This window comes from Rhinolophus hipposideros (genome assembly GCF_964194185.1).
Source record: "Rhinolophus hipposideros genome assembly, chromosome: 3".
Lineage (NCBI taxonomy): Eukaryota > Metazoa > Chordata > Mammalia > Chiroptera > Rhinolophidae > Rhinolophus > Rhinolophus hipposideros.
Genome location: NC_138049.1, coordinates 27922792 through 27946986, shown reverse-complemented (window position 1 = coordinate 27946986; position 24195 = coordinate 27922792). Strand labels below are relative to the sequence as shown.

The 24195-nt window shown below is 33.4% G+C and overlaps 1 protein-coding gene across 5 annotated transcripts in view; it reads left to right on the top strand.

Annotated features, from left to right (window-relative positions):
* Nucleotides 1-24195, top strand: part of EYA4 (EYA transcriptional coactivator and phosphatase 4) — a 287676-nt gene that overhangs the window by 213507 nt on the left and 49974 nt on the right. For 3 of the 5 annotated variants that reach the window (XM_081045126.1, XM_081045127.1, XM_081045129.1), the window contains 2 exons: nucleotides 10138-10262; nucleotides 20085-20177. In XM_081045126.1, the coding sequence (XP_080901252.1) occupies nucleotides 10138-10262; nucleotides 20085-20177 (218 nt within the window). Of the gene's footprint in view, nucleotides 1-10137; nucleotides 10263-11924; nucleotides 11994-20084; nucleotides 20178-24195 lie in introns of all 5 variants that reach the window. The other 2 variants (XM_081045125.1, XM_081045128.1) reach the window with 1 other exon arrangement.

Here is a 24195-nt window from a genome sequence, read left to right as displayed (position 1 = left end):
TGGCTGTTTATTATATTTTATAACTCTTTGTTGAGATTCCCCCTGCGTTCCTATATTGTACTGTCAAGTTCAATAAGCATTTTTTATGACTGTTATGTTGAATTCTTTATGAGGCAAATTATCTCTGTTTCATTGGGAGCGTATTTTTGGTGGGTTTTTTTCTTGTTCTTCCATTTTGAACATATTCCTCTGCTTTCTTTTTTGGTTTGACTTTCTCTGTTTGGTTATCTGAATTAGATGAAACAACTATCTCTCAAAATCATGAAAAGGTGGTCTTGTGTAGAAATGACCTCTGTGGACTGTGTGTGCCAACTTGTTTTAGTAGGCCAGCTGGAGCTACACAGGCCTGTGTTGTGCCTGGGGTGCCTGGGAGGCTGGCTGCTCAGGGCTGCAGAAGATACTGGCTGAGGCAGCTTAGAACATGGGGTTTCAGGGCACTCTGGGCGTTCAGCAATTTGGGACTAAAATGGGCCTGAGGTGGAATAGCCTGGTGTTCATGTTTGGTGATGCCTTGTTTTGCTGTCTGGGGCCAGAACAGGCTCAGGTTGGTGCTGTATGGAACATGCTATGGCAGCCCTGCAAGTCAGCTAGAGCTCCTGGACTGAGCTCCAGCCTGAGCTATTTAGGTGGAGAAAGAAACTTAAACAATGGTATTCAGTAGAACTGTCAATCTCAGAGAGTTGTCACAGTTCTCAGAGAGCTCCTGTGGTTTTCCAATCTTCTCTAAGTGGTTCCTCTTACTTTTTGTGCAGAAGCTAAGCAGTCAGCCCTCATTTGTCTCTCAGGAGGAATTGCTGTATATGTATGTACATATTCAGTGTGTTCATGGTAGGGGATGAGTTCAGAGTCTTCCTACACTGCCATCTTGCACTGGGTCACCCCTTACACATACCCATTGTTTTGTTACATGACATAATAAACTATAGACCAGTGAACTTCTTTAGAATTGTTTGTTTAAAATTGTATTCTTAGATAATTTAATATAAATAATTAGAAAAAGGGCTGTGATCCTGAGAATTCAGCATAAGTTCTCTAAGCAGAAGGCATACCAGAACAACCTTATAGTCTTTTGTGACAGCAGTATTAGAAAAGAGAAGCAAAGGCATGCATTATTCATAGTACATATGGAATTCAACAAAGTGTGTGTCAAAGGCACTTCATTTATTTACAAGGAAAAGATATAAGTGTAGAGAATGAATGGTAGTATCACTATCAACTCAGTAACTATTCCCAAGAAATTATAAATCTAGAGATATATCTCTAGTACCCTCTTCAAGATTTGTCCTTGACATTGACCTATTCAACATGTCTATTGTTATTTGGCATTGAGTGTACACTAAGAATATTTATGGGTGTAATGGCATGGGGAAAGAGTACATTTGAACAGCAGAACCAGAATACAACAGGACAAGCTGAAATAATGGACTCAGTCCAACAAAATGGTATTTAGGAAGAACACATGAAAAGTTGTTTACTTGGATTCCAACTGCAATGAATAGTATAGCTGGGAGGAAGCAGGGCTCTAAAGCATCACATGGGACAAAGACTCAGGGGTTTAGTTGGCTGGGTTTCATTATGAGTTAGTACTGTAATTTATCTGCTAATAAAACTAATGTACTCTTCAGGCTATTCTGATGTGTCCAGAGTGAGAATTGTAATATCCCTGCTATATTTGTACATTAACTGCAAGACCGTAGGTCCCACAGTTTGAGAAAATGCCTGGAATTTCCTCAGAGGACAACACTAAGAAGATAACGTAGTTTGAAATGGCCTAAGTGAACTGAAGGAACTGGAGATGCTTAACCTAGAAGAGAAAGGTTCTGGGTTAGGACAGTCCTCTTTGATGTTTGAAGAGCAGTTACATGAAAGAAGGTTTAGACTTGACCCATGTCAATTGGTTATATTTCTTATAGGACTAAATTTCTCTGGATACCTTGTACAGAAAACTTCCTAATATTACGAGTGATCTGAAAGTTAAATGGGCTGCCTCTGAAGAAAAGTATTTTCTTGAAACTAAACATATGCAAATAGACAAATCAGACATTTATTGATAGTGTTGCAGAAGCAATTGTAGTAATAGCTAACATTTATTAAGATATACTGTATGCCAGATGCTGTGCAATCTGTGTGTGTGATCTCATTTAATTTACACAGTAGCCCTCCAGTGGATATGATTATCTCCATAGTTGAGCCTAAGGTCCAGTGACTGACAAATGATAGAGGTGAAGTTTAAAGCCCAGGTTTGAGTGTATAGTATAGACTCTTAACACTGCACTTACAGTCTCAAGCATGAAATGGTATTTTTGTAGTTGAAGACATTGAATGTCCCTTCAGACCCTGAAATTCCATCACTTGAATAGGTTACCAACTTTATTTTTTACATTATGTCAATGCTTTGCCCTTTTTAGTTCAAGTATTCTAGTATTTTTAGTTTTTAGTATTAAAAAATCCTCATTCCTTTTTCCAGTAAAATGTTTCATCCTCACTGGTAGAGGGTTTTTTTTAGAAAAAGAATCGATGTATTTCTTGGTATCATCAATGACATTAGATCTTTTGATTGTGGCCTTATGGCCTCACTCTACTTTCTAGAGGAAAATAATTTCCTGCTTCATTAACTGTGGTATAACTGATCTAACAGAAACTTGAGTCCTGTATTATTCAAATAATGCTTAGAGAATTCATTGGCTTTTTTTTTTTCTGTTTTCAAATTAAGGGGAGCCTTTGACAACCTAAATTGAGAGAAAAGCTTCTGTTTTTAAAAATTGCTCACTCAAGTTTCTTGGATGGGGAGACCATGTTTTATCTGAATAATTTGTTAAGTTACAGTGAAGAAAGGGCTGGAGTTGCAGGTCTCAAGTCAAGAGTCATAAGCCCTGGAACGGAAGGACGGTGCAAGCATCCAAAGAACAGTGTGTTCAGGGCTTTATTTACTATTACTCCAGGACCTGAGGTCACCCTGGCAGACGGGTCACTTGCACTGCAAGCATTCATGCTTGCCTCAGGGACTGGCAAATTGCAAGAACAGCTCCCATTATTCATGGCCTACTTCCCCAATCCTTCTTGTTAGGGGTCTGCTTCCTCCTACATTTTCTTTTCTCTGTGGCAGAACTCAGTTCTGACCAGGTCTGGGGAAATGGGCTAGTGAGGGCCTCTCTGGGGCTGTCTGTCCATCTATCAGTGACATACACACTGTGCAGTAGAGGAGATCCACATCTCCCAACCTTACTGCCAGAGGAGAAACTGGCTCAGATCTGTAGTTATGACAAGGGTTTCTTGGATCCTAATCTGGAATGTGTTGGTTTAAGATGGCCTGGCATTGTTACCGGATGTTTGTAAAAGGCCAGTGCTTTTTCCAGAGACTGAGAACTGGTGCTCAGTGGTGACATGACCACGGCTTTCATCTGATCTAAGTTGACCAGGTCACTCTATTATCTTTTTTTTCCCCAAAAAATGGCTTTCTATACTCATACAGATCATCTTTCTTCCCTTCCCCCACACATACCTACCTACATCCCTCATTGGGAGATCTGACCCTGTACATACAGAATGAAAAGTTCCACATACATTCGTGTCAGAGAACTAAGCCTTGTCTCTCTCCACCTATGCTCTTGCTCTCCCACTAGCCTACAGGTTCTTTGAAGATTTTTTATGCATTCCTAGAACTCTCCCTAGAACACAGTAGATGCTCTCAGTGCACAGATGTAAAGCTTCCTCTTTCTTGGGTTTAAAGAGGATATTTCAGTTCATTAGAAATAAATTCCATCTGTGCTATAGAGAAGCTCTAGACTACATTTGACTCCAAGTAACTCAAATCATTTCATCTATATTTTTCCTATTCCTACTTTATGATTTGTTCATTAGCAACCGCAAAGCACCCTGCACCATTTTAGGTGTAGGATAAAAAAACATTGAAGAAAATAGGAAATAATCCCTGCCCTAACAGTGCTTGCGTTTTCATTATTTAAGTGGATGCTGATGTTGTTACTCCTACTTTTCAGCCAAGGAGAATGAAGGCTTACATTACGTAGAAAAGGAAGTCGTGAGTAAAGCAAATGCCTGAACTTTTGCCCTTAAACTCATTCTGATGGTCAAAATGAAAACTGGCTAATTAGATGGACTGAGAACCTGGGACAAATGGGCATGAATACATACCACCTAGTTTATACAAAGAGGAAAGGCAGGCATGAGAGTGAGCGTTTTTGAAAGTCCAGGACGCTTTTGCATTTCTTGGGTCAAGAAGAACTGATGGAATCTCAGCCTGTAAATAAACAGGCTATGACTCATTACCAGGATTTGTGCAGAAGGAATTATGGTTTCTGAGTTAAAAGTACTCTCTAAATGCACAAATGCAAAGCTTGTTCTTCCTGGAGTTTGAAGATGATTTTTCAGTTTGTTAGAAATATGTTTCATCTGTGCTACAGAAGAATATCAGAAAAGAACCAAGAAACTAGTTGCATGTGACCTGCAATTCTGCCTTATTTTCTCTACTTTAGTGAGATTTTGTGTTTATGGATAAGTTCATACTATAAATTGTCCAGATGCCGGTAGATGTTAGTATTTATATGGCCTAATGCCATAAAGACCACTCTAAGAAAGTTGAAGGAGATATCTTGGTAGGAAAAGAGCGTCACCTTTAAATATAGTATTTGGCAGAGTACATGTCTGTATTGACTTTTGCAATTTTTGAAAACCATTCACAATGTTATTTTGCAGGGATATGCATTCCTGATTTGTGGTTTCACAGAGTCAAAGAATAAAAGTCACTTTTTAAAATGGGAAATATACGATATGTGATAGAAAGATAGAATATACAATACACGGTCTCTGGTATTAAATAGACAGGAGTTCAAATTCTGGTGCTGGTCATTCTACTTACATGCTATGTATCCTCTCTGAGACTCAATTTCTTCATCTTAAATTATGGAAAATAATATGGAATTCAATGTGTTATTGTAAAGATTAATGGAGATAATATATATGAAGCACGAAACATAGAATGCATCATACAATCCATACTAGTAAACATACAATACATATCATACAATACATAATAGTAAACGCTGGTACTTATTAATCATTTTCTGCTGCTGGACTCTAAGAAAAATTTTATATTCAGTATTTTGTATAAATTAGACTCAACAAGTATCTGAGGTTTCAGAGTTAATTACAGAACATCCGAAAGGCAGTGCTATATAATTAGCTCATAGGAATAATGCATGTCTGTTCTCCAAAGCCTCTTTTAATTATAAAAAATATTAACTTTCTAAGCCAGAGTGAGACTGAATAGTCCAACCTCCAAACTCTGGAACCAGCACTGTTTTGAAATTTCACTATTTGAACTGGAGAGACATTGACTAAAGTGTTTAGGTATTTTTGGTTCATGTTTTTAATTAGTATTGGCAAGGCTTTTGTACCTAAAACTTTGGTAAATTCCCTCATTATCTCTGTTAATTTTGTTTTAAATATATAGATTTCTCAGAACTTTTTACACACCTATGTTATCTGTGAATTAATTAATTTTTTCTTTCTTTCTAAACATTACCTCTTTTATTTACTTATTTTTGTCTTTTGTACTGGCTAAGATTGCCAGTAAGGTGTTGTGGTGAAGTGGGAATAAAAGATATCCTTGTCTTGGTTCTGATCTTAGGGAGAAACAGTCAATATTTCATCATTAAATATGACATAATCTGTAGATACTTCAAGAATGGTCTTTATCAGATAGGGGAACAATATTATTTTCCTAGTTTTCTGAGAGTTTGTGTCATGAATGGATGACTAATATTTTCAAATGTGTTTTAAACCCATTGAAAAAATACTCTGTTTATTAAATTACAGTAATTTATTTTCAAGTGTTATATCAACCTTACATTCTTGGGATAAAGCACACGTGGTCATGATATATCATCTTTTTTATTAGTAGATTTCATTTGATAATATTGTGTTAGTTTGTTTTTTCTTTATCTATGTTCATGAGAAATATAGGTTCATAATTTTCTTAAAACTGTCCTTGGCAGATTTTGGATCAGGTGTAATTCTGGTCTTGTACAATGGGGTGAAAAATGTCCCCTCCTCTTTTTTTTTGAAAGAATTTATAAAAGATTGCTGTTATTTTTCCTTAAATGTTGCTGGCAGTCACTAATGAAACCATATGGCTGTGGAGATTTTTTTAAGAGTTTAATTATAATTCAATTTCTTTAATTTAGATTTTCTGTTTTCTGATCGGTCAGTTTTTATGAATTTTGTCTTTCAAGAAATTCACTGATTTCATCTAAGTTATTATTTGGCATTGGGTTATTCATAAACATTCCTTTATTATATTTTTAAATATCTTTAATATCTAATGATCATCTTCTAGATTTGTAAATTGTCTCTATTGTTCATAGGTTTTCTATTTAAGAGAGCTCTGCTCTTTACTGTTTCCTTTCTTCTACTTACTTCAGGTTTAATTTGCTTTTCTTTCACTGGTTTTTTAAGGGGGAAACTTAGATGACAGATTTGAAACCCTTCTCCTTTACTAATATAACCATTTAAAGATATAAATTTCTCACTAACCACTGCTTTATGTGCATTCCTCAAATTTTTATTTGATTTTTTTTTTCTATTTTTAGAGAAGTTTAGGATTCCCAACAAAATTAAGAGGAAGGGACAGAGATTTTTCATATACCCCTTGCCCCCCCCCATGCATAGCCTCCCCCGTTATCAGCATCACTCACCTGAATGGCACATTTGTTAACAAGTATGAACCTACATTGAGACATCATAATATTCCAAAGTTCATAGTTTACCTTAGAGTTAACTCTTGGTGGTATACATTCTATGGGTTTGGACAAATATATGATGATATGTATCCTTCATTATAATATCAAACAGAGTATTTTCACTGCCCTAAGAATTCCTTGTGCTTTGATTATTCATCCCTTCTCCATCCTCAGCCCTGGCAACTGCTGATCTTTTTTTATTTTCTCCTCAGTTTTACTTTTTTCCAGAATTCCATATCGTTGGAGTCATATGGTATGTAACCTTTTCCAGGCTTCTTTCACTTAATAATATGCACTTAAGGCTCCTCCATGACTTTTCATGGCTTGATAGGTCATTTCTTTTTAGTGCTGAATCATAGTCCATTGTCTGGATGTACCAGAATTTATCCATTCACCTACTGAAAATAATCTTGGTTGCTTACAAGTTTTGACAGTTATGCATAAAGCTGCTGTAAACATCTGTGTGTAGGTTTTTCTGTGGATATAAATTTTCAGCTCCTTCGAGTAAATACCAAGGAGCATTATTGCTGGATAAGAATATGTTTAGTTTTATAAGAAACCACCAAACTTCCTTCCAAAGTGACTGTTCCATTTTGCATTCTCATCAACAATGATGAGAGTTCCTGTTGCTCCATATTCTTGCCAGCATTTGTTGTTGTCAGTATCCCAGATTTTGGCCATTGCAATAGGTACTGAAGTATCTCATTCTTGTTTTGATTTGCATTTACCTGATGACATAAAATATGGAGCATATCTACATGTGCTTATTTGCTATGTGCATATCTTCTTTGGGGAAGTGTCTGTTGAGGTCTTTGGCCTATGTTTTAAGTAGGTTGTTTGTTTTCTTATTGCTGAGTTTTAAGAGTTCTTTGTATATTTTAGACAGCAATCCTTTGTATGTCTTTTACAAATATTTTCTTCCAGTTTGTGGTTTTTCTTCTAATTCCCTTCACGTTGTCTTTTTCAGAGCAGATGTTTTTAATTTTACTGAAGTCCACCTTATCAATTTTTATTTCATGGATCATATCTTTGGTTTTGTACCTAAAGACAAAAAGTCATATCCAAGGTCATCTGGGTTTTCTCCTATGTTATCTTCTAGGATTTTAATAATTTTTTGCATGACATTTAGGTCTATGATAAATTTTGAATTATTGTTTTTGTGTGTGATGATTATAAGGTCTATTTCTAGATACACTTTTTGGCATGTGGATGTTAAGGTGTCCCAGCACCATTTGTTGGAAAGAGTATCTTTGCTCCACTGTATTGCTTTTGCTTCTTCATCAAAGATCTGTGGACTATATATGATTTGATGTGTTTTCCTTATTATTTTGCCCTAAATATTTTCTACATTAAATTTTGATTGTTTTTCTTTGACTCATAGGTTATTGAGAAGTGTGGTGTTTAACTTTCAAATATTATAGATTTTTTTTTATCTTATTAATATCGCTTTCTAACTTAATTCATTGTGGTCAGATATTGCAATCTATAAGATTTAATTTAAAATCTAATGATACTTATGTCCCATCATATAGTTATTTTGATAGACATTCATGTGCACTTGAAAATAATGTGCATTCAATAATTATTGGGTATTAGTGTACTATAACTGTCAATTATGTCACATTGGTGATATTTATATATATTTTTAAATATACTTCTGTATTTTTTAAAATTTATTTTTTGTCTAATTGGTTGCTGTGAGAAGTGTGTTATAAAAGGCCTAACTATGATTATGAATTTGTCAGCTACTTTCTTTAAAAATTGTGTTTGTTTTGCTTCATGTGTTTTGAAACTCAGCTAGTAGGTTCACAAACATTTAAGATTAATAGGTCTTCCTGAAGACCTATTTCACTCTTTATATCATTTTTTTCATTTTTCTATTTCACTCTTTATATCTGCTGATACTTTTCTCATTGAGGCTTATTTTGTGAGATATTATTATAGCCCAAACCTTTATCTTATGTTTATTATCTGCATGTTATATCATTTTGCATCCTTTACCCTGAACCTATTTGGGCCTTATCACTGTTCAGGCTCCAAGCAAGCAGACTCTGAGATGGAGATGGTGCCACGAGTGTATTGGGTTGTACTTTCAGTAGTAATAACTTTAGGGAGAATGAAGGCACCATGTTTGGACTGAGAGACATTGATCTTTAGTACAATGGCAACAGAGGCCTTAGATGATCTTATAGGGACACTAGACTCAGGAGACCTTGATGGTAGGGAGAGTAGTCGCTATACCCCTTCTTTGACTAGTCAATAAAGGAGGAGTACACCCAGAAAGGGAGTGATCTTGGGTAAAGTTATTAATTCAGTTGAGGGAAAGTCCTGGAAAGGAATTCAGTTGAGTGCTGCCAGTTGGTAATGCTCTCCACAGCTATAGGAAAGAATTTTTCAGTGCAAGAGTTGGGTATCTGGGCAGCACACCATAGTCTCACAGTGTGCTTGTATTTAAAATCCTTCTCTTACAGACTCCTAAAAGATGGGTCTTAATTATTTAATCCAACATGACAATGACTATCTTTAGCTTTTAATTGGAGAGTTTAGTCCATTGATATTTAGTGTAATCATTGATATGTTGGGTTTGAGTATGCTATGTTACTATGTGTTTTCTATTTTTCACATATGCTCTCTCTCTCTCTCTCTCTCTCTCTCTCTCTCTCTCTTTCCCTTCCTCACTCCCTCCTGTTCTTCCTCCCTCTCTCCTTCTCTCCTTCCTTCCTTCCTCCCTCCCTCCCTCCCTCCCTCCCTCCCTTCCTTCCTTCCTTCCTTCCTTCTCTGTTCCTGGTTTCTTTGGGGTAAATTACATTTAAAACTTTTTTTCAATTATTCTGTTGACACTTTTATACTTGTTTGTATTTTTCTTATTAATATTTAATAGTAGGTATTACTTGACATATCCTAAATTTACTTCTTATTCAAGTTTATTATAACACCTCAGGTCAAATGAAAGAATCTTAAAAGTATATAATTGTGCTGTTGTCATTTATATTACTTCTGTACCATGTTATAAATTACACAATATGATGGTGTTAATTTTTTTGCTTCATTTGGCTGTCTTTCATGAATTAAGATTAAAAAAAAATCTTATGTATTTACCTTTCTGTCACTGTGTATTTCTTCCTGTAGGTCTGAGTTTTTATTTAGTTACAAATAACAAACAAATTATGAGGCTTAACTACTGTGGAAGATTGTTTATTTATTTATTTATTTTTAATGGACTGGCATGTTCACATAGCTAACCAAAAAGGCTTAGCTATTGATTTCAATTCTTACTATTGTGAGATCACATATATGCTCAGTAGAATAATATTTGAAGTTTATTAAGAAATCACTGCTGCAATTTTACCTTTTGCTCTGCTACTTCCGGCTGTAATAGGTCTATGGAAATGCAGGACCTAGCAAGTCCTCATCCTCTTGTTGGAGGTGGTGATACTCCCGGTAGCTCCAAACTTGAGAAAGCTAATCTCAGCAGTCCGTCAGTCACCACAAATGGGACAGGAGGTAAGTGTACAACCTTGAAGACACCCAGAAGCACATTTTAATATTTGCTGCAATTTCACATGTTAGGGTTCTGCTAATAAATGAATATCTAATTAGCAGTAATATAATCAGCATTAAATGCAAGGAATGTATAGTTAATGGATTATTTGTTGTGCTGTTCATTTTCTTGAATTTTTTTCTTCTTCTCTAAAACTGTAAACATTCAGAAAGAATACCCCTGAGCAACATTTTGAAGGCCTGTAATGAGGCTTCCTTTTTGTATTTGCCCTTGTAAATATTCTAAAACATATGTAGAAAATGTGGCCAAAGGATTAGTACTGGATTTAAAAAAAAAAGAGAGAGAGAGAGAGAGAGAGAGAGAGAGAGAGAGAGAGAGAGAGAGAAAATGAAGAAAAAGAAAAACAAGAAGGAAAGAAATTATCCTATATTTTGGTTTTATTTTGACTTATGAGAGAGAGAAAGCCCACCCCAAATTTCTTCTTAAAATTTTTTTTTCTTAAAAATAATTTTGAGAAATATATATATATATATCTGCTGCAATTTTCTTTTCAAAGAGAATAATATCTAACATGTATTTAAAATAGGAATTGAATACTTTTTTCAGATACCTTCTCATTTGATTAGCCCTTAACTATTCCATAGAATATGGCAATAATAACAGTTTTTTCAAATATTCTGCCCTATTGCTTTTATAAAATACATTCAACCAGTCCGAAAATATGACCTAATTTTTGCATCAGAATATATAGAGAAACAATATACAAATAAACTTATATATGCATATATTTGTTTATTTGCATATGCAAATATATATATATACATATATATATGTATATATATATATATATATATATATATATATATATATATATATATATATATTCCTGGTAGCTCCAAACTGGAGAAAGCTAATCTCAGCAGCACATCTGTCACTACAAATGGGACTGATGTGTATATGTACATATATATATGTATATGTATATATACACACACATGAATTTAAATCACTCACAATCATTTTGAAGATTTGTAGATCTAGTGTTTTAATCAATAAGTGAGAGCATATATGAAATTTGTTTTAATTTATGAACTATTTATCTTACTAGATATCAGCGTTTGCCACATCATATTTTCTTTGAAATTTTCAATATGTATTTATGAAACTGATACACCTCTTTCCATTTATTTTAGAATAACTGTGCAGTCTAAAACTTTCTTTGTAAAGTTGTGTGCATTGCAACTTGCCTGTATTTAATAATGTTTTACACCAAACCCTTCGTAGATTAACATTTTCCTTGTTTATAATGTTTATTTGTCTCTAAACATGCATCTATAGTTTCAGCTAATTATAGGATTGCAAATTTATAAGATTGTTCAGTGATGACTTCTGGAGTAAGAACATTAATATTTAAACTTTAGCTTGGTATAAATAAGATTTTTACAAAACCCATGCACTCTGGAATCAGACCTGAGAGTTCACTTATTATCATGTGTGTATATTTAACTGAACTAAAACAGATCTGATAAACTAAAATATAAAAGTCATACCATGAAACTATAATTTTGGCAAAAAGGTCAGAAACCAGTACATGCATTGGAGACTATTCTTGTACACTGAGCAGGAATTCAGACAATGAACCCTTATACCGTTCCTGTTCTCAGGGGACAACATGACTGTTTTAAACACTGCAGACTGGTTGCTGAGTTGCAACACCCCCTCTTCCGCAACAAGTATGAGAGATGATGGTACACTGCATGTGTTTGGCTGTGTGGATTTGCCCTTCTGGTTTGCTTTCTGTTGCTATTTCTATGTTTGCACCTTCTTTTCTGTGTTCAGTACTTGTATAGAAAAAGGAGAAATGAACATGCCTTTTAGTTGTTTATTGATAACAACTGGCTATGTTTTTTGTATCAACCAGTATTCTCATCTTAGATTCTTTGAATCAGTAGTACTCTTTTCTTAGATTCTTTTCATAATTTTACAAAATTGTTTTTCTAACTACATACCAATTTATTAAGTGGTTAATTGAGCACAGCAGTCATGTCAATCAGAAATTCAATTATCTTTATAACCTTTAGACTTTCATATTTTAAATTAATTTCTTAACACGGGAAGACATACTTGCTATTTTACAGACTGTCTTAAATATTCCAATTAAAGTTCTTAAAATAGCATTAAGATTCAAAATCCCATCATTTAAAACATTATAAATATAAAAATATATATTTAAAATTATAAATTAATATTGTGTTTTGAACTATATATATTTACTATGTTCATATATATGTATAAACAAACTTTTCCTAAATCAAAAATTAATATGCTATCAAAATTTAAAAATGAAAATAGAAACATAACACCATGGCAGAACCACCCGATTTTTAGATTAAATAGGAGCTCACTGCGTACTGTTAATATGCATTACAAACAAGCAGTTAGACAAGGCACAGTTTGGCTGGACCTTGCTGTATCTCAGATTGTATTAGAATACTGGGGATGCCGAAAAATGTATACACATTTTAGGAGATGTCACCTATGCTCAAGCAGTAGTTCATCGTAATCAGAAGTGTCTGGATGCTGATGGTACCACTTTGAGTACCTCTTGTAATTACAAAAGTCAAACGTGACTTGTATTCATCTTTTGCTTTTCGTATATATTAAGTATTACAGTTAATACAGCTTTTTTCTTTCTTAAAATGTGTATACATTTTTTGTCACTCTCTGTAATGACCAATAATGAAGAAAACTCCATTATGCCCATTATTTTTTTTTCAAATTTTTAGTTTCAATTTTTTTTTCAATTCCACACTTAAAATATTTGTATACTTTTTATACTTAAAAACATATTGCCAGAATTTAGTTCCTCTTCAACTAAAGGCCTCTGGGGTCTTTTTCTATAGAGACAGATAGTAAATATTTTAGGCTTTATAGGCCATACCACTTCTGTCTCTACTGCTCAGCAACGGCATTGTAGCTGAAAAGCAGCCACAGATAATACGTAAATGAATTAGTGTGGTTAGATTCCAATAAAACTTTATTCATGGACCTTGCAGTTAAATTAACATAATTTTCATGTCACAAAATAGTTTAAATTTGACCACCTTTCAAAACATGTAAGATGTAAAAAACACTACTGTATTACTGGCTGTTGGTCTGTTCTTGCGTAGAATTAATATAATACAGACAGCTTTGCAATAGTAAATATATATATTTAATATTTAGTAATTTATATCTAATCCTGACCAGAAACATTTTTCAGAGTGTTAGGCATCAAGTTTTTCTGGTTCTTAGTGTTAATGTTAAGAGTCATGTGACCAAGTGAGAAGAACAAGAACTTATGTGTCAGGAGGACCATGGATCTGAATCTTAACCCTGCACTTATTAGCTGTGTCACCTTGGACAAGTTACTGAACCTCTCTGTTCTTCCATGTCTTTCCATAAAAGAAGGTTAATAACACTTCCCTGACAAGGCTTTTTGTCTTAAATTAGATAATGTATGTAAGTTGCTTGGTAGTAAATACCAGTATATTTCCTTCTTTAATGAATAATTTAATAATAATTAGGCAACACCTTTTTAAGGAAAATGAAAACATGCATTGCTTTAAAAGACTCCCCGAAGTTTGGTTAGATAATAAATTATTCTGCATTCAGAATATGTGGCCACTGAAGGCAAACTTTTAGCAACAAAATGTTAGGTATACTTTTATTATTAATGATACAGTTTTGGTGGCATACTGATATGAAATTTTTAATGAATTTTAATGACTTTTTTATGTCGGGTGTTTATAACACAAACTAAGCATTGGTACATAATCTCTCCCTTTGATAGTAAACTATTTTATTTTTAACTCTATGTTTTAATTGTTGGAATTGGATCGTTTCCTAAAATTATTATAATAAAAAAGGAAAAAGCAAAAACTAATTTAGTGTCTTTTCAAGATGTTTCCATTAACTTTGAGATTTTCAAAAAGATAATTTTAATTATACGGCTTTTACTAATATGAATGAGTTCATGGTACCACCTTAATATTCTACCATACTACATTTGTTTAAATGTATTACATTATTACTCTAATTTAAAATGTTTCATCATCTTAATCCTTATTACGTAATTACATCTGCAGATTTATACTGGAAGCTAATTTTCCTTTCAAATTTTTGTCATTGTAGAATTATTAAAACGTAGATCTATTAATCAAAATAGAATAAATGCAATTATACGTTAGCATATAGATCAATGATCAACAAACTTTTTCTGTAAAGGGTCAGATAGTAAATATTTGGGCTTTGCTGGTCGTGTGGTCTCTATTGTAACTATTAAACTTCACTACAGTTACACAAAAACAGCCATAGACAAACGTAAATGAACGAGCTTGGCTGTGTTCTGTTAAAACTTGATCTATGAACACTAAAACTTGAATTTCATAAAATTTTTCACATGTCACAAAATATTCTTCTTTTGACATTTTTCAACTATTTAAAAATGTAAAATCCATTCAATTCTTAGCACATGGACTATACAAAAAAATAGCAGATTTGACACATAGGAGCAGATTTGGCACACAGGATGTAGTTTGCCAACCCCTAGCATAAATGTAAGTCTATATCTATATCGTCTATATCTATATCTATATAATATATGCTATATGTGAAGTAGACATACTCCATGTGTATGCATATTCATGCATGTAAATGCTTGCCAGTCTTAGGAAAACTTACTTCCAAATTTAGGAAAGACTCCCATTTGCTTAGTGGTGTCAAGATTCATGGTTAGCTATACCTTATATACAAAAATATTTAGATCTATTGGGAGTTCTTAGGATAGCATCTAAAACTGAATTTCCACTTTTTCAATTAAAATGTGTCGAGTTCCTATTAGATGCCTGTCTCTGTGCTAGGAAATGGGAACCCAATGACCTATAGAACACGATACTGGCCATCAAGAGACCAGAAGTCTAGCAGAGGGGAAGAGACAAGAAAATAATGAGTACCTAATGTGTTCAAGGTGATGCACTGTAGAGGGCGGGAAGATTTGATTCTACATGGAGATTAAGAAAATACTTCAAAGAAAGGGTTTGTGGAAACCTCAAATCAGACATTCTAATCAGGGTCATGGTGTTTTCTATATTTAAAATCTCCATATCATAAAAAGAATCTTCCAGAGTATTTAATGTATAGACAGTTGACTCACATGTGATTGATTTGTTTCTGAATATTATATGTTACTGCAGTATTGTGGCACTATACTTTTTAGATTTGCTTTTTTGAATGAGAGCCAAAGATTGCTTCATCAAATTATTTTTGTAAATTAAATACATTATGGATATTTAGGAATGAAAGATACTTGGTGCTTATAGATTTTTGAGTCAACATGTTGATTTAAACAAACATAAATCATAGGCTGTACCAATTATTACAACCAACCAGCATGCAATACTTCTTTTTCCCCTGCAGTGTTATAAATTGTATCCTTCCTTATTTAACTCCTCCTGAAATTCTTTGTAGAACCTAAGCTGTCAGCAGTTGCTATGTGTAATTTTTTGGTTCAAAAAGGAGAGTATTTGGAATTACATACCTACAGTCTTCTAAGTAAACACTAGGTTAAATACATATTTCTGAAGATGAAATATAAAATGTAAATTACTTGGACCACTTTACCTTTCAAGGATTAAGCCTGATATTGCACCGTATTAACATGAATGTTAATATGATAATAAAACAGACTTTCTCCAAAATAAAAATACATTAATGTTATACTTGAGTTCTAAAGATAATCTGAAAGGGCAATATGAAATTTGCTTTGAAAATAATGTGTATGAGGATATGGATGAAGGTTGGAATTTGAAGAGAAGAGATCAGTGATTCCGATCAGTGATCCCGATTCAGGTGACGCACCTGAAAATATCACATACAATTTTAATTTAGTCTTTAGATTACTTTTAAAGGTAAGAAAAATAGAATCCAATCATATCAATATATTAAAATTAATTTGACCTTTAAAAAAACTATTTGGCTCTATTAAAACCATCTAAATTGCAAATGGATAACGAGGTGGGGAGGCAGACAATTAAAGTATTTCTTGAAGTAATTCCATACAAAGTGCTATGCATCGTTTTTGCACTTCACTTTTATGGAAATGAACCCTTAATTTGAGCACGTAGAAGACTAAAACTACAAAACTCATTAACCTGGGATATTGAAATTTGATTGCTGCTTTGAAATCAAAACATTTGTTTTTTAAGTTGAAAACATGATGCTTGGAAAATTATTGTTTCGATTTTATAGTACGTAATGATGTAAAGCACTCCCCTGAAAATAAATTAAAAGATCTGTTTAACTTATGTTAATTTAAGAAAAATAAACTACAGTTAGAAAAATACATTTGAACATGACTATGAATATACACTGATAATCATTTGGAATGAGGATTATTACAAGTTTTGAAAAATAGTAAGATTCATAAAACTGATTTTTTAAAAAATTGCTGAACATCTTTCCAAAAGTGCCTTGCACTTATTTAATTAAGAAAAGTTTCTGCCACTGGACAAGTACACAATATATCTAATTTAAAATACAGAAATAAAAGCAAAGTAAAAAGAAAATTGAATGCATTTCAAATATATTTGGACTTTTGGTGAACTGAGCTTCAATTTTTCAAGTTTTATCTATAACTACTGTAATGTTTACTTTATGGTAGTTACCTGCTTTGGAAATATTCAAGTAATTATATAAAGAACGCCCATGTCATTTTTCTACCTGGCTTTTCTGTTCCTGAAGAAAACAAATTATTATTACCTAACACTACTTTCTTTCTTTATGAAATCAAACCAAAATAACTTTGCATCTTACTTGGAACTCAATAAATGTCTGTTAATGCTCATCTAATGTGAAAATAATTTATTTTCTGTAGCAGCATAATGAATTCCCTCCTTTTTTCTTTGGTTCAACTCTTGCCGGCATATGAGAAATAATTTCGCGTTAATGTGTAGCTTTTTTCTCCAAATGTTCTCATCCATTTGTTAAATTATTACTTTAAAATCCATGCATTCTAGTACACTGAACCCATCTTGATATTTATGCATCTCTTCATATACTTTCTTGGAATGCCTTTTCTCAGTAAAATGAATCTTCTTTGTCTGTCTTTGACTAAATGCAGACCTTTAAAATTTTAATGACAGATGTTTCCAGTATAATGAATACAACCGCAAACTCTTTCTTTCTCTTTTCCTCTTTCTCCTTTTGAGCACCTGAAACTTTTAAATTGAGGCGATTTTAATCAACATCAATACTGTGTTTCTGAAATCAAATTTCAAAGTTGGGATCTAAAGTCACAAAATTAATCTTCATGGCTGGCTTCTAGACCAGTTTTGTGAGACACAGCTGCCGTTCTGCTCCCTTCTCTCCAATTCACAAGGGAAATATATATTACTATTGGTATTAATAAATATATATTTACAAGTATTGTTTATAGATTTAGACATATTTAAGTAGGAATTTAGTGACAATTAGAATTTGGAAGTTCTGAGCAACATTTTTTTGTCTTAGTTTTGCTGAAGCCTTTGTCATAACTGTCAGAAGGAAAATGTGGGCATTTCATCACAGAAAATCTTTAGACCCATCTAGATCACACTTTGGGTCGTCTTTGTACAGATTAAAGGAATTCTTGATCAGTTAGTGCTGCCTGCGAGGCGCTATGGATTAGAGTTTGAAACCTGAAACTACACCACCTGGTCTCAAATTCTAGCTCTTACCAGCTCTGTGACAATAGGCAAGTTATTTAACCTCTTTGTGCCTTAGTTTCCTCACCTGACAAATGAAGATGATAATATTATCATCCTCATATGATTGTCATTAGGAGTAAATGCGTTCATATCTATAAAGCACAGCAAGAGCAGCTGGAATGTATTAAGTACCTTTTAAGTGTATGCTGTTATCCGCTTCCAAACTTGCTACTTCTTGTTGGCTTTCGGCATACGTCATGAGGAAGAAATGGAAAACATACTTTATTAGCCAATTCCCAGATTTTGCAGTATTCATTATTAACAAAATGTGCCTACTTACTCTGTCTAGAAAATAACCCTGTTCTTATCACTCTCTGAGCCTTTGGGAAGAGTCACTCTCATGAACTTTCATACCTGAAGACAGCCTGTTGTGGTGCAGAGATCAAGGATTTAGAGCTAAAGACCTGTGTTTGGATCTTAGCTCTATCATCTCCTGAAATGGAACTTATACAAGCTCCTCAGCCCACCCAAACTTGAGTTTCCTAGTGTATGAAGTGGATATAGTGGTTCATATCGATCAGAATTGCTTTAATGATTAGGTAAATTTAATTAGTCTAGCACATAGTAAGCTCTGAATAAAAAATGATGTGGTAGTAAATAATTTCGTAGTGGTAAATATAATTAGTGGTCAGCTAAAACGATAATATGGGCTACAATATACATATTACTACTAAAAAGTAGTAACAACAATTTATTATTTATCATTATACAAATAATTAGACGCTATTCCTTAGGTTATTGTTGCTATTGAAAAATAGGTCAACCTTAAATGTCCCTTTTGCTAGGTAGCAGAAGTAATCCAAGTGACTTTACTCCCTCTTTCCAACCTTTACAGTTCTCTGAATCTTCCAGCAACTCTTCATGACATTAATGAATGATGGATACTAAATTAACCCCAGAGCTCACTGAGGGAGGGTCCAGTCAATTCTGTTCCTGTGAAAAGAGCATAATCATTACTGCATGTTTCTGCACCACTTAATTGCTTTTCTAACAGAGTAACCTTACTGACTTGCTTGGTTGGTGGGTAAGCTCCTAACCCACTGTTCTTTTTGCAATATTTGTTCATGGTTGACTCTTCTTCAGCTCTCTTCTTTATAGTTTTCTGCTTGCTTCTAAGTTATTTAGTTGTATCATTCCAGGAAATATAAGAGGTGTTAAGTAGAAAATAATTTAGTTTATTTTCTTGCTGCTGTGATATATATATAGCACAGTATTGCCCACAATGGGAAAATATGGTGTGACAAAGTGAGAAGAGGCCTTTCCACTGCCCGCCTCCCCTATTCGCTGTATCTAATAATGACAATAATGTGTGCCAGGCTACGTCATTACCAAGTGGGGATTTTGCCAAAATATACCACCTCAAAGTAAAAATAACATATTGAAGAGTTTTCAAAAGATAGACTTATTGCTGTAGAAATTCTCTTATTTATGCTAATCTCTATAATTCATTAAAAATTGTTCATGCCTTCAAAATAAAAAGCCCAACACCTTATGTATAGCTCTTTAGTGTTTTTTAACAACAGAAAATTTATTGAGTGCCTCTTTTTTCACCCATCACATGAATATACACATGGTTTCTATATGTGAATATGCCTCCATTATACAATTATGCAACCATTAAAAAAATATATATTATCTTCAGAAGAATTAACATATAAACCAGTATATCTCTTTGTTATGATTCAGATTAAATGTGCTGAAGGCTGATTTATGATTCTTTTTCTGTCTTTTGACCATAATATCAGAGTATGCTTTAGGTGAGTTAAAAAATGCAAATATGTGTACTGCTGTTTCAACTTTTTAAGGTTGACTACCTTTAAAAGACAAATTCTCAAGAGAACTAGCTTAGCCAGAGGTTTCTTAGATTAAATTCTCTACAAATGCATGTCCATTTAGAAGCTAAATTAACAAAACTCTCTTCATCGACTTCTCAAGTTTTCTCTTGCATGCCCATGGTAGCTAGAAAAACCACTAGTAGATCAGTCAGTCTTTGATATCCATTTAGAAATAAAACTCACATGTACTTATTCTTCTACGTAGTGTCTCTCCTTGCAGTCAAAACAGAGCCTTTGAACAGCAGTGAAACCACAACCACGACTGGAGATGGAGCGCTTGACACTTTTACTGGGTCAGGTAAAGCCTTAAGCTCGTGAGTTGTTACACACACATTGGGGTACACGTAATTCTCCTAGTGAATAAGCAGCATAAACACCAAGTTAGAACTTGGGGTTTTATAAACTTAGCAATAAATTCACTTATTTTGAGAACTGATTGGCATAAAACGATGTCTTTTTAGAAATTATATTTGGAATCGTTTTTGCTGGATTTTCGGTTGACAGCAAAACAATCCCCTGGCTTTCTTATTAGAAATAAGCAGAGCTGACTTCCTTCGTAATTATTTTATGCAGTGTTTCATTTAATAATTAGGTTGTAATCGTTGACTTCATTCCTTCAACTCTCTATTTTAAATGACATAAAACTATGTTCTCCCCAACATTTGAGACGTAAAGCTATCCATTTGATTCCTTCTAAATAACCTTGTTTCCTCTCTGGGTTTAAAAAAATCCTCCTGTGTAAGCAGCTGAGTGACAAGTATTAAAGGTTAATGGGCTGCAGGAGAGCACATGCTGGTTGCATTAGAACCCAGCCTCTGAGAGCACTCCTTTTACTCAAATGCTTCAAAGAGAACAATAGCATGTCTTTAAACATCAATCCTTTTTAAATATAAATACCTGATAACTCCCAGGTGGGCACAAAGGACACGCATTCAGTTGACTTAAAGAATTTTTTTTTAATGTTACAATATTTTGTTTGGTTTATTATTTGGTGAAATGACCTTTTTTTTTTTTTTAATGTGAAGAGGAATGTGTATAGCAGAGAGATGAACAGTCAACCTAGAAAAGTATTTGTGATAATTAAGTCTTGGTTCTGTTACTTGATTTTACATTTATCGATGTTCTTATGTACAAGAATTTTATGGGGGTAAGCTTCATGTAAAACGAGTTGAGGTATACCCTTGAGTATAATGTTATTCTAGCATATATTTGATATTTATAGATACAGGAGATCCTGTTTCATTAGTTCACATTGATGGGGAGCAGTCACCACGTATTCACATAAATAGTAGTACTCCAAGCAGAAAGAAATAATAATTCATACACTCGAAACAGAGACTCATACATGTTAATCTATATCCTTTCTAGCAATTCACTTGCCTCCCAGGAGATGAATAGGTACCAACTAACTAGCATTCTTTATTATTCACCATAACCCTTGTACACTTCCTGCAAAGTAAGTGGATATGAACATATTTTTAAGGAAAGGAATGGAATTATTAAGTAATTGCTGACATACTCAACTAGTATACCATAAGTTAATAGAACGCTTAATGGCAAAGTTGTAGAATGTTAGCTCCAGAAGGAATTCCAGAGATCTCTGATACATTTTACAGACAAGAACATTGAGGTACTGAGCTGTTAAAGTGGTCTAGGTCATACAGTGAAGGCTTCATAGGTGGTCACCGTTATATTAATAACTAGTCGATAACAGTGTTCTGATTAGTCCAGGAGTCTCTTTCTGTACTATGCTATTGGAAAATGTAAAGATGGAAAAACAAATAGCTGTGAACAGTCATCCTATCTGAAATTAACTCATATTTTCTTTACAAATAGTTTCCCAGTTTTTTTTTAAGAATTATCTAGGGCTACACTAGTCAGTAAAGTAGCCACTAACTATACGTGGCTATTTAAGTCTAAATTATTAAAATTTGATGCAAGTGAAAAAAAAAGAGCATCTAGTCACATTAGTCACATTTCAAGTGCGTACTAGCTGTATGTGGGATCTTTTAGAGGCTTCCATATTGGACACATCAGATAGTGAACATTCCCAACACCATGGACCAAGTTCTTTTGGACAACAATGATCTAGGACAGCCAGTCTCAGCAATAGCACTTTTCAAAAATCGGCTATTTTTTAATGTGGGGTAGGTGTCCTCTGCACGGCGAGATGTTTAGCGGCATCCCTGTCATCTACCCCAAGATGACAGTAGTACACTCCAGTTATGACAACCACAAATGTCTTCAGACATTTTAAATGTCCCCCCGCAAGCAAAATTCCTACTCACCCTCCTACCTCCTACCTCACGGAGAGTCACTGATATAAGTAAGTGGTCACAATAATAAAAACAAAACAATAAAATTGCTTGGCACAACCCTCTGAGAATCTAATAATATTCTTTAAAATTTTGGTTTAACTAATTATCAGGACATTTTGAAGATAAGCGTTTTTTCTTACTTTCGTATACAGAAATGATGGAGTACGGTGAGTTGAGGGCTTTGGGTAATGTCTTTTGATTAGTTAAATGGCAATGGATAATACAAGGAACTCTCCCATAGTTTTCCAGAAGTCTTACTGGAGATTAGTCTGCCCTGTGTAGGAATCATCTTTACTTTGATCAGCAGAATCTCAACTCTCTTTAGTCAAATATTGTTGTTGTTTTCAGTTATGTGCAGATTTATGTTAGAATAAAATGTATAAATTTTAGTTAAGCATAAACTTCTTAAGTTTTATGTGAACATGCTAATTTTCTGAGCCAAAGGCTTTATATTCTATTTAGAAAATAAACGCATAGACATTACTATGAAACGTTAAAGGTTAATTAAGCCTTTATCCTTTTATAGATACTTTAGTCTAATGATGTCTAGATTCATGATTTTTTTCTGAAATAATTTTGGTCTTTGGCTTATTTAATAAAAGCTGCCATAGTGAATGTTTCTTTTTATTATTTGAAGGCTCTTTGGGAAAACCTTGTGTTTTACAGTCTTCAGAATAACTGATTCGTATAGTCAAAGTCTTCAGTTTGCCAAAGTGAAATTTTATAGAGACAAAAAAACATGGAATTAAGCCTCATTGAACTATATTTCTGGTAAACAGAGTATTCACTATTGTGAATTAATACATTAAATTGAATTTGCTGTGGAATAACACTATTGCTCTTATATAAAGTACATTTAGTACCTGTGGTATGGTAAAAAAAAAAAAAAAAAAAAAAAAAAAAAAAAAAAGCCTGTTCTCATTCTTTGAGTTTTTAATAAATAAGTAGAAAATTAATGCTTCATTGATCAATGTATTTTCGAATACATATAGCAAATTCACTTAAATTTTGGTTGCTGAAAATATTTAGAACATAATGAGTCAAGTCAGATTCAATGATTTTCAAAATTGATTCATAATATTATTGAAAACATCCTTTCTGAAACCTATAATATAGTTTCCGTACGCAGAGCTTACAGGCCAAATAGCATTTTAAATACATTAAAGTCTACATGTTTATAAAGCAATAGATTACAAGGGCACTTGATAGCATTTTGATATAGAAAAATCTCGTGTTTCATAAAATAGTTAGCAACCTAACCCTATTTGTCACTTTTATAATTCTAAAAGTTTAGCTCCAGAATTATTATGAACAACTTAGAAAGGACAGAGTACTTTGAAGTAATGACTGTGATTGATTAAACTAAACTAATTCCAGTGCTGCGTTGTGTACTACTTTAATCTTTTTGAAAAGTGAATGAACAGCAGATGGCCTAATAAAGACACTCTGTGTGCTTGCCCAGTATGGATTGGCTCTGAAGGAACTGCCTCAACACTTTAGAGTCCATATATTTGCGATACATCCGTCTTAGTCAATGCAGATGGTTAAAGGAAGGAGAAACTTCCAAACTTTTGGATATATTCCAGTTTGGGGCTACATGAATGGGTGAAATATTAGTAGGACCCGATTTTCACCTTCAAGTTCTTGTCAAAAAAGCACTCTCTCATAGTTTAGAATATATTTGTAAATAGGACTGAAGCTGCATTGTGCAATTATGTTTTTATTAATGTGTCACACCATCACCCATGTTTGCTATGTGTATATTCCAATTATTACTAGAATATTTTGGACTCTGCATTTTTAACTACTCATCTGATTGTTAAAAAGAAAAATAAATGGAAAATGATAGCATTAGACAATTTGAAAATGAAGTTTGGATCGTCACATTTTTCTTAATTTTTATTACATTTCTATTGAAAAGCACTATATTGCCATCATATTTGGAATTTAAAACATAAAGTTTGCAAATTTAAATTAATTACTTTTATATCATGAAAG